The sequence below is a fragment of the Oncorhynchus mykiss genome, chromosome 9 (genome assembly GCF_013265735.2).
Source record: "Oncorhynchus mykiss isolate Arlee chromosome 9, USDA_OmykA_1.1, whole genome shotgun sequence".
Taxonomy (NCBI): Eukaryota; Metazoa; Chordata; class Actinopteri; order Salmoniformes; family Salmonidae; genus Oncorhynchus; species Oncorhynchus mykiss.
Genome location: NC_048573.1, coordinates 46293023 through 46304950, shown reverse-complemented (window position 1 = coordinate 46304950; position 11928 = coordinate 46293023). Strand labels below are relative to the sequence as shown.

General features: G+C 42.7%; 1 protein-coding gene across 1 annotated transcript; it reads right to left on the bottom strand.

Annotated features, from left to right (window-relative positions):
* Positions 1–203: 203 nt before the first annotated feature.
* LOC118966055 (tetratricopeptide repeat protein 34-like) lies at positions 204–3687 on the bottom strand. Its single transcript, XM_036988151.1, has 3 exons — positions 2534–3687; positions 1329–1534; positions 204–800 (listed from the first exon to the last, which is right to left on the bottom strand). Exons 2-3 carry the CDS (start codon positions 1335–1337, stop codon positions 429–431), a joined length of 381 nt encoding a protein of 126 aa, XP_036844046.1. The 5' UTR covers positions 1338–1534; positions 2534–3687; the 3' UTR covers positions 204–428.
* Between the last annotated feature and the right edge of the window lie 8241 nt (positions 3688–11928).

Sequence of the window (11928 nt, the reverse complement as noted above, 5' to 3'; positions counted from 1 at the left end):
TCCTGGCATCCGCCAAACTCAGATTCGTCCGTCAGATGGTGAAGCTTGATTCATTACTTCAGAGAAAGCGTTTCCATTGCTCCAGAGTCCAATAGCGGCGAGCTTTGGAGCACTCCAGCCGACGCTGGACATTGCGCATGGTGATCTTAGGCTTGTGTGAGGCTGCTCGGCCATGGAAATCAATTTCATGAAGCTCCCTTGTGCTGACTTTGCTTCCAGAGGCAGTTTGGAACTTGGTTGTGAATGTTGCAACCGAAGAAGCGCCTCAATACTTGGCGATCACATTCTGTGAGCTTGTGTGGCCTTCACGGCTGAGCCGTAGTTGCACCTAGACGTTTCGAAATTCACAATAACAGCACTTACAGTTGACCGGGGCAGCTCGAGCAGGGCAGAAATTTGAAGAACTGACTTGTTGGAAAGGTGGCATTCTATGACGGTGCCACATTGAAAGTCACAAGCCCGGCCTCCACACACTGCAGGGCCTTGCAACGATGGAGTGCCAGGGCCCGGGTGAAGTCATCAGGGGCAGGCCCCTCACAGGAGCACAGCACCAGGCTGCGGCCTCGCTGGCACAGGTCCTCGATCCAGATTTGCGGCTCCTCTGAGGCTCGGCAAGCAGCGTCGGAGGGGCCCCCATGGCTCTGGATGACCCAATCCAGGTCAGCCACGGCCTGTTCATGCAATTCAAGCTGGGTGAAGCAAGAGGCCCTTTGACACAGGTACTGTGGTTGGAGCTTGCCCGCCCCTCTCACAGCCACGGTCATGAGAGCAAGGGCACTCCCTGCTTCCTGGGCTGCTGCCTACAGTAACACAGACAGTTGTTTTAGTACGTATTATGATGAGAGTTGACTGTTTTGTCTCGTAATAAGAGTTAATTGTGTTTTCTTGTAGTAAGAGTTGATTGCTTTGTCTTGCAATAAGAGTTTATTACCATGTCTTGTAATAAGAGTTGATTACTTTGTCTTGTAATAAGAGTTTATTGTTTTGTCTTGTCATAAGAGTTTATTGTTTTGTCTTGTAATAAGAGTTTATTACCATGTCTTGTAATAAGAGTTGATTACTTTGTCTTGTAATAAGAGTTTATTGTTTTGTCTTGTCATAAGAGTTTATTGTTTTGTCTTGTCATAAGAGTTTATTGTTTTGTCTTGCAATAAGAGTTTATTGCTTTGTCTTGTAATAAGAGTTGATAACTTTGTCTTGCGTGAGACAAAACGTTTAGTTCAGACCAAGCAATCTGATTGGTCGGTAGGTGTTAGTTGTCCTTATTGTTTGTCCTTACATGTTTCGTCTTGTAACTAGTTAAATAGTTGTCATGTATTTGGTCTTACTTGTGCCATGCGTTTCCTGTGACTCGGGGGAATGAGGCTCAGCAGGAAGTCGAAAGTGGAGGGTTCTTTTTCGGCCAGCCTGCCAGCTGCCCTGCGGTACTTCTGTTGCCAGGACTCCACCACGTCTATCCTGGCCTGAGCTGCAGCCTCCCAGGGTTCCTGGCTAAACACCTAGGTCAGGTGAGCTCTTGCTGCTTTCATCTCACCTGGTACACAGAGGCAGATATTACAAAACAGTTGCACGTACTAACTGTGCACAGTCCAGCAGACGTTTTGAACAAAACCTTCATAAAGGTTAATCTGCTTAGAAAGCGGTGCCCGTACCGTGTCATCTGCAGAGCAGAACAGGACAAAGGCCCAATCCCAAATCGACCCATAAAACCTGAGCCCTATGCACTTCTGGAGATCTGAGATAACTTGACAGGTTTAAGGTGTAATCATAGGGCATATGGTCTAGGGAATATGGCAAATTAATTTAAAAAAACTATCCGCTGATGATAGATAAGGGAGCATCCTTTGGCCAAGTGCCAATGATCTCACCTTTGGTCAGTAGTATATCCACATAGAGACAATCTGGAGTCTCGGCAGTCTGTCCTCATCAGGGCTCCTCCAATTAGAAAGAGCTGTCGTAACGTTGTATTGATTAATGTGGCAACTGCTGCTCATCGAATGATTAACGGTTTATAATTACGTGATTAAATGAATCAGTTAATTATTAATTCATTAACCTGGGGCACCATGGGAAAGTTTGGGCTTTATTGAGTTTCTATTTCCCAAATTAACTCAAAGAATATCAGAATATCGATTTTACAACAGTCACTAATTGATTAATTTCCTCTACAGTCTCATTCTGAATGTCGCTTAATCCGGGAATCTGCACAAACCTGAGTCTCACTAAATAAGTCCGTACCACACCAATTGAGTTGATTATTCATTTACTAACAAGCTAAATTGATAATATAAGATATACATACACAAACACACAGTTGAGTCTATTGATTAGAACTTAGTACAATGAAACAGGCCCCTAGCGGGCCAACAGAATATGACATGTGTTACACAAAATGGGGATTTCGAAAGAGGGAGAAAGAGAGAGAGTGCACGAGAGAAACACACTTGGGTACATTTGTCAACTATGCTTATTTTAACCCTAACCTTGCCCCGAACTTCCGCTCTTATGGGTCAGAATACAATGATGTAATTACGTGTTGAAGGTCTCCGATGGGGTTTCTCTTCGTGGACTCGGTTCCGACTTCTCTGATGACGGCACGTCTTCGGTTACCGGGTGTAACTCTCTGTTTGTCTACACAATGTCAGTGTCCTTTCTATTAGGGGTCTGTTTCCTCGCCTTTGCTCTGAAAAGGGTTCTTCGGAGGACGGCTAATCAGCCGTGTACATGGTTCCAGCGTGGGAATGAAAGCAGTGTAGCCACCTGATTCCTTGGAGAGTGGTAACCGGGTGGTCCTGCTTGAATTCACCCTCTTAGACACAGCTACTCATCTGTAGCATAGATTGTGAAAAGGTTCCTTTGTCTTCTTCAACCTCGTGTTGAATTTTGGGTTACAACTAATTTGAACCTTGGCTGCAGCTCGTGGTCACTTAGTCTGATGTTACTTCTTAACTCACATGTTTTATACCCTTGGGTCAGAAATGGGCGTTTCTGTCTTTAGGGCAAGTTCTCTGGGCGTAACTAGTTACGAGGCAAGGTCTGGATTTTACTCAGATCCAATTTAGACAACTAACTTCTAACATTTCATCTTTACAAAAACATGATCTTTGATCTGGACATTTTCCACACGACGTACAATATGCAAACATCAGGCATATCTTGTGAAAACTCTTCAAGTTACAATGTTTTCGTTATAACGTCGTCATTTAACTTTTAATAACATAACAAAAAGGACATTCATTTTCATATTCCATCTATCGTCACTACTACCATTTTGGCTGACGAAACATATTGTCCCAAAGTCCATTTATTGCATGTTAATGTTCAGAGGTAGGTTCTCCATAGGTCCATCATACATTCCCTCCCTCCATACTGACAGGACAAAAGGGATTTTGTCTGCTGCCTTAAGATTTACAATGAGCGGGAGTTGTCATAAAACTCCCCATTCCATACCTCTCGCTGGTGGGTGTGAGAGATATCTCTGTAGGATTATGATCCACGGTAACCTGACCCGAAAAGGCCCGTCATGACAGGCCTCTCGGAGCTCTTCTTCCTGGCAGGTGGCGGCCTTAGTCGCCAGGATCTCCGTCAGATAGGTCCTGCAGTATTGCTGCAGCCAATCACAGACCAGTTTCCTGGTCTTGTCTTTGAGCGACAGGATGTCTTTGGTGATGGCGTTGGCGCTTATTTGATGCTCGGACAGTATATCCTGAGTACATTCCTGGAAACCAAAGAAATGTTTACAATCATGTTGAGATGGTTGGTTCCGTATTTCTGTGCTCTGTTTTATTTACTTAACAAATAAGGAACACTCAAAATGTGCACTTATAAATCATAACAATTTTTATCAAAATACAGCTGTAGACAGAAGTCAAAGATCAAACATCACACATATAACTGATGTCTCTCATGAGTTCTGCCCCCTAGGAAAAGTCCAAGTTGCTTTTATCCTGCTTGTAGTCAACCCCCTGTGATGTCACTGCATACGTCATTACCTGCTACTCCTCAGACCAAGCCCATGCAGCTATACACAGCTATACAATGTGTGTAACATACAGAAACAAATGCGCTAACAAATGGGCTGTAGCGGCTCACACTTCTAGTGCTCTTGGTGTTCCAGGGGGCTGAGGCTGGAGCTGTGATCTCCAGTCCACTCATCCAGCATGACCCTGACCTGCTCCAACATCAGCCCACAGCAGTTCCAGGGAACCAGGCATCGTACGGTCAGTGCCGTGTCTTGGGGCTGTAGCCGACTCGCTGATTGCTTTGTCTTGTAATAAGAGTTGATTACTTTGTCTTGTAATAAGAGTTTATTGTTTTGTCTTGTCATAAGAGTTTATTATTTTGTCTTGTAATAAGAGTTGACTACTTTGTCTTGTAATTAGAGTTGATTACTTTGTCTTGCAATACGAGTTTATTGTTTTGTCTTGTAATAAGAGTTGATAACTTTGTCTTGCGTGAGATGAAAAAGGTGAATATAAAACGTTTAGTTCAGACCAAGCAATCTGATTGGTCGGTAGGTGTTAGTTGTCCTTATTGTTTGTCCTTACATATTTCGTCTTGTAACTAGTTAAATAGTTGTCATGTATTTGGTCTTACTTGTGCCATGATAAGGAACACTCAAAATGTGCACTTATAAATCATAACAATTTTTATCAAAATACAGCTGTAGACAGAAGTCAAAGATCAAACATCACACATATAACTGATGTCTCTCATGAGTTCTGCCCCATAGGAAAAGTTCAAGTTGCTTTTATCCTGCTTGTAGTCAACCCCCTGTGATGTCACTGCATACGTCATTACCTGCTACTCCTCAGACCAAGCCCATGCAGCTATACCAAGCTATACAACCTTGCAAAATATACAATAGTTCCAGTGTTTTATAAGGCCTCAGCAGTAAATGTCTACTCCCCCAAGTTGATTTATAGAGGTATGTCTGACTAGCCTCTTATCTCTTCTACTCCCCCGCAGGGCTCTATGTTTATCTTTGAAATGCTTTCTCACAGACCATTACCTTTATGAGACAGAGACTTAGAAAAGACTGTGGAACAATTCTAAAACTTTACAATGAATATATATATTGTTAATCTGTAGTCTAGTACCCTATAAATGTAGTGGAGGAGGGGTCCCATAGCCCCTCCCCTTCTATTAATACAACATATTGTAATAAATTATTATAATACATCAAACATTTGGTGCTGCCCCTATCATGACCTCAATTTGGCCCATCAAGATCATGTGTCAATGAGAAGCTGTCTATGTGGATATAGCAGCCTTAAACCAATTGCTGTCATTCTGATTCTAATTCTAAATTCGTATTAGCACTGCACTTACAGTCAGACAACAATCTCCCATTTTTGGGTCCTAGCACCTTCTGCTGGTTTAGTATGAGGTAGGTGAAGCCTCGTCCACAGAGGACCTGTACATGGTCATGGTCAACAGAGGCCATGATGGTGATGAACAGATAGGCCACGGGTTCCCTCAGTGCGCTCTCGTCTCATGTGCAGTGGCCCTGCAGCAGCAGCCGGTCCTTGGGAGACACTAAGGCCAGCAGAGGGTGCAAGCAGCTTGTATCGCCACACTGGATCAGCTTCTTCAGCAGTCGGAGAGAGAACAGAATAGAAAGGTCCTGAGCACAGAGTTGATAACAGTTATTAGCTTATTAGTTTATCATGGCACATTTGGGAGAAGTAGAAGAGAAGAAAGGACATCCCTTGAAATTAGTGGATTCGACTTTTTCAGCTACACCCGTTGCTGACAGGTATATAACATTGAGAACACAGCCATGCAATCTCCATAGACATACATTGACAGTAGAATGGCCCATACTGAAGAGCTCAGTAACTTCCAACGTGGCACCGTCATAGGGTGCCACCTTTCCAACAAGTCAGTTAGTTAAATTTTTGCCCTGCTAGAGCTGCCCTGGTCAACTTTAAGTGCTGTTATTGTGAAGTTGAAACTTCTAGGAGCAACAACGGCTCAGCCACTAAGAGGTAGGCCACACAAGCTCACAGAATGGGACCGCTGAGTGCTGAAGAGCGTAGCGCGTAGAAATTGTCTGCAACACTCACTACCAAGATCCAAACTGCCTCTGGAAGCAACGTCAGCACAAGAACTGTTCGGCGGGAGCTTTATGAAATGGGTTTCCACTGCCGAGCAGCAGCACACAAGCCTAAGATCACCATGTGCAATGAGTTACAAACTGCCTCTGGAAGCAACATCAGCACAATAACTGTTCGGTGGGAGCTTAATGAAATGGGTTTCCACTGCCAAGCAGCTGCACACAGGTTAAACAAATTTGATATTTGAGTTTCTGAAAGTAGCCACCCTTTCAAATCAAATGAAATGTCATTGGTCACATACACATGGTTAGCAGATAATAAAGTGAGTGTAGTGCAATGCTTGTGCTTCTAGTTCCGACAGTGCAGTTGTCACCTTAGTTCCTTTTTTATGTCTCTATTTTTGGTTTGGTCAGGGCGTGAGCATTCTATGTTTTTGTTCTATGTTTTGTATTTCTGTGTTTGGCCTGGTATGGTTCCCAATCAGAGGCAGCTGTCTATCGTTGTCTCTGATTGAGAACCATACTTAGGTAGCCTGTTCCCACCTGTGTTTGTGGGTAGTTGTTTTCTGTTTAGTATGTTTTGCACCTGACGGAGCTGTTTCGGTTGTTCTTTTGTTGCTTGTTTGAGGTGGGAGGTTATAGTTCCATGGTAGTAGCTAGGTAGCACACTTAGCAGCTACTAGTAGCTAGCTAGTTAGCTAAAGTGAAGTACAGATAGCAAAAAAAACTTTAGTACTTTCAAGTATTTTTACTTAAGTACTTTACACAACTGCTATTTATATTTTTTAAACTTATTAAACCTCATCCACTTTCATGGGATTTCTTCAATGTTCTAAAGCTTCCATTGTAACATCATGACTTCCAACATTTCATTCACTATGAATGCAACAATGCAACTTTTGACACAAATCACCTACTTTGACAACTTTCCCAACAAGTTAAATAAAAAGTTAGAGTATGAAATCTTCCTTTATTGCTCTGCTATTCAAATCTGAAATCAATCAAATAAATATGACACCAATCTAACGATACAGTTGTTTAGTAATAAAAATTTAAAAAATCTTACTTTTTACAAACTGACATTTTAAAAACTTTTGCAACCCGTTAGACAGGATATGGCATCATAGACAAAAAGTGCTCTCAGGTCGAGTCTACACTTCTGCTTTCAGAACACGAAGGTCGCATTGACAAGATGGGTCTAGAAGCACAAAAGACACTTTGTATTCTAATTGTGTTTCAGATTTGTCTGACCACTTCAGGAGGTGGTCAGGGATGCATTGAGTGCGTATTTCTCCTCAGTCTGGATGCAATCATGCTACCAAAAGCGCACACAGTAGGGGTGACATCAGCATTCCTCTCACAAGTCTCCAGAAAACATGTCTTTTGGGACAGAGAGGCACCGTTTCATTATAACGTTGGAGGAAATACGTTCCTAGCGTGCGAGGAACGTGTTTGTGGGACTCATAAATGCTAGCCAATATTTAGAAACACATTTTTTGGGCTAGAATTATGCTAAACTGTTTGCAATCCCTTTAGCGTTGCTTGCTAGCTTGCTGGCTAGCTACATAGCTTAGCTGGCTGTCACGATCGTCGTAAGAAAATTCAGACCAAAGCGCAGAGTGACATGGGTTCCACATATTTATAAAAACTTTCTTGGGACTGTTCTTTGGGCTTTCGTTGTGGCCGCGAACCCCGGCGTCGTCGCTGTCTTCCCTCCTCTCCATGCGTCTGCTTCCAAGGAAGGCTTTCGTGTCCTCCCATTATTTTCTCCCAAGTCCAGGATATCTACTCCTTGATCTCCTCCCAAGCCCAGGATACCTTCTCCACCTGGGCACGCTGCTTGGTCCTGGTGTGGTGGTATCTTCTGTCATGATCGTCGTAAGAACATTCGGACCAAAGCGCAGTGTGATATGGGTTCCACATATTTATTGACGTGAAACGCACAAAACAATAAAAAGCAAACGATATGTGACGCTATGGAGTGCTTACAGGCTATACATAAACATGATCCCACAAAAAAACAGTGGGGAAATGGCTGCCTAACTATGATCCCCAATCAGAGACAACGCTAAACAGCTGCCTCTGATTGGGAACCATACCAGGCCAACATAGAAATAAAACAACCTAGATTACCCACCCTAGTCACACCCCGACCTAACCAAAATAGAGAATAAAAAGGCTCTCTATGGTCAGGGCGTGACACTGGCTAGTTAGCTACAGTTAACTACTGCCATCAGTTGTTGTTGTGTTATCATATTTAGCCAATTCCACCATTTGTAGAATGCATACTGGCATTTCAATATAGTGCGAGAAAAGAGAATCCAGAATTCCATGATCAGAACTCTATGATCAGAATACTAAAGCTGTATGAACCATCAAGTCTAGACACAGCCTCAGTGTTGTCATTGAGCAGCCCAAACAGAGCCGTTGCTATAGATACTCACAAAAACTTAGAGGATATGACATCTTGGTCTACTTGTCTGCTATTCAAATCTGGAATCAGAACTTAATTATCTTATACCAATCAAAAGTTACAGCTGCTTGTCAAAGATTGTCAAAGTGACAAAAGCAGCTAACTAATGTCAGCTATCTTTTGTTCATGTCTCATCATTGAGCAGCCCAAACAGAGTCTATGGATACCAATGCATTTCAATGGCCAAAAAAGGGCCAGACTAGAATGGTAAAAGAAAATCTAAAATTCTAGACCTATCTCCCCTTTCACCATTTAAGCTACAGTATCAACTCCAAACCAACGTTGAGATATTCAGAATGACCCTACTTCGATTATTTGTCAAAAGATTTTTGATACTATGTACACTTTGTAACTATAACCATTTACAATTTGCACAAAATCTAATGGATTTGAATGAGAACCACAGGAATACAGACGTGGCTATTCAAGATAGTCCTGCAACTTGGCCAGACAGATTACCAAGACATAGCCTAGTGGTTAGAGAAATGGTTGCTGGATCGAATCCCTGAGTTGACAATGTAAAAATCTGTCGTTCTGCCTCTGAGCAAGGCACTTAACCCACTGTTCCCTGGGCGCCAAAGAAGTGGATGTCGATTAAGGCAACCCCCTCGCACCTCTCTGATTCAGAGGGGTTGTGTTAAATAAAGGAAGACACAGTTGAAGGTATTCAGTTGTAAACTCAGCAAAAAAAGAAACATCCTCTCACTGTCAATTTTCAGCAAACTTAACATTCGTAAATATTTGTATGAACATAACAAGATTCAACAACTGAGGCATGAACTGTACAAGTTCCACAGACATGTGACTAACAGAAATGGAATAATGTGTCCCTGAACAAAGGGGAGGGGGGGGGGCTGGGAATCAAAATTAAAAGTAACAGTCGTATCTGGTGTGGTCACCAGCTGCATTAAGTAGTGCAGTGCCTCTCCTCCTCATGGACTGCACCAGATTTGCCAGTTCTTGCTGTGAGATGTTACCCCACTCTTCCACCAAGGCACCTGCAAGTTCCTGGACATTTCTGGGGAAATGGCCCTAGCCCTCACCCTCCGATCCAACAGGTCCCAGATGTGCTCAATGGGATTAAGATCCAGGCTCTTCGCTGGCCATTGCAGAACACTGACATTCCTGTATTGCAGGAAATCACACACAGAACAAGCAGCATGGCTGGTGGCATTATCATGCTGGAGGGTCATGTCAGGATGAGCCTGCAGTAAGGGTACTTGGTGTAACGCTCATTCCTTCGACGATAAACGCAAATCCGACCATCACCCCTGGTGAGACAAAACTGCGACTCGTCAGTGAAGAGCACTTTCTGCCAGTTCTGTCTGGTCCAGCGACGGTGGGTTTGTGCCCATAGGGAACGTTGTTGCCGATGATGTCTGGTGAGGACCTGCCTTTACAACAGGCCTACAAGCCCTCAGTCAAGCCTCTCTCAGCCTTTTGCGGACAGTCTGAGCACTGATGGAGGGATTTTGTATTGTATGTTTTGGTTCTAGTCAGGATTCTAGCAGCCGTATTTAGCACTAACTGAAATGTATTTAGTGCTTTATCTGGGTAGCCAGAAAGTAGAGCATTGCAGTAGTCTAACCTAGAAGTAACAAAAGCATGGATTAATTTTTCTGCATCCTTTTTGGACGGAAAGATTCTGATTTTTGCAATGTTACGTAGATGGAAAAAAGCGGTCCTTGAAACAGTCTTGATATGTTCATCAAAAGAGAGATCAGGGTCCAGAGTAACGCCGAGGTCCTTCACAATTTCATTTGAGACGACTGTACAACCATTAAGATTAATTGTCAGATTCAACAGAAGATATCTTTGTTTCTTGGGACCTAGAACAAGCATCTCTGTTTTGTCCGAGTTTAAAAGTAGAAAGTTTGCAGCCATCCACTTCCTTATGTATGAAACACAGGCTTTTATTGAAATATACAGCTGTGTGTCATCCGCATAGCAGTGAAAGTTAACATTATGTTTTCAAATGACATCCCCAATAGGTAAAATATATAGTGAAAACAATAGTGGTCCTAAAACGGAAACTTGAGGAACACCGAAATTTACAGTTGATTTGTCAGAGGACAAACCATTCACAGAGACAAACTGATATCTTTCTGACAGATAAGATCTAAACCAGGCCAGAACTTGTCCGTGTAGACCAATTTGGGTTTCCAATCTCTCCAAAAGAATGTGGTGATCGATGGTATCAAAAGCAATATTACGGTCTAGGAGCACGAGGCCAGATGCAGAGCCTCGATCTGATGCCATTAAAAGGTAATTTACCACCTTCACAAGTGAAGTCTCAGTGCTATGATGGGGTCTAAAACCAGACTGAAGCATTTCGTATACATTGTTTGTCTTCAGGAAGGCAGTGAGTTGCTGCGCAACAGATTTTTCAAAACAAATTGAGAGGAATGGAAGATTCGATTTTGTCCGATAGTTTTTAATATTTTCTGGGTCAAGGTTTGGCTTTTTCAAGAGAGGCTTTATTACTGCCACTTTTAATGAGTTTGGTGCACATCCGGTGGATAGAGAGCCGTTTATTATGTTCAACATAGGAGGGCCAAGCACAGGAAGCAGCTCTTTCAGTAGTTTAGTTGGAATAGGGTCCAGTATGCAATTTGAAGATTGAGTGGCCATGATTATTTTCATCATTGTGTCAATAGATATAGCGCTAAAACACTTGAGTGTCTCTCTTGATCCTAGGTCCTGGCAGAGTTGTGCAGACTCAGGACACCTGAGCTTTGAAGGAATATGCAGATTTAAAGAGGAGTCTGTAATTTGCTTTCTAATAATCATGATCTTTTCCTCAAAGAAGTTCATGAATGTATTACTGCTGAAGTGAAAGCCATCCTCACAGTGGGAATGTTGCTTTTTAGTTAGCTTTGCGACAGTATCAAAAATACATTTCGGATTGTTCTTATTTTCCTCTTTGATACTGCACGGTACTGTCTTTCCAAGCTAGTCGGAAGACTTCCAGTTTGGTGTGGCGCCATTTCCGTTCCAATTTTCTGGAAGCTTGCTTCAGAGCTCGGGTATTTTCTGTATACCAGGGAGCTAGTTTCTTATGATAAATGTTTTTAGTTTTTAGGGGTGAAACTGCATCTAGGGTATTGTGCAAGGTTAAATTGAGTTCCTCAGTTAGGTGGTTAACTGATTTTTGTCCTCTGATGTCCTTGGGTAGGCAGAGGGAGTCTGGAAGGGCATCAAGGAATCTTTCTGTTGTCTGTGAATTTATAGCACGACTTTTGATGCTCCTTGGTTGGGGTCTGAGCAGATTATTTGTTGCAATTGCAAATGTAATAAAATGGTGGTCCGATAGTCCAGGACTATGAGGAAAAACATTAAGATTCACAACATTTATTCCATGGGACAAAACTAGGTCCAGAGTATGACTGTGACAGTG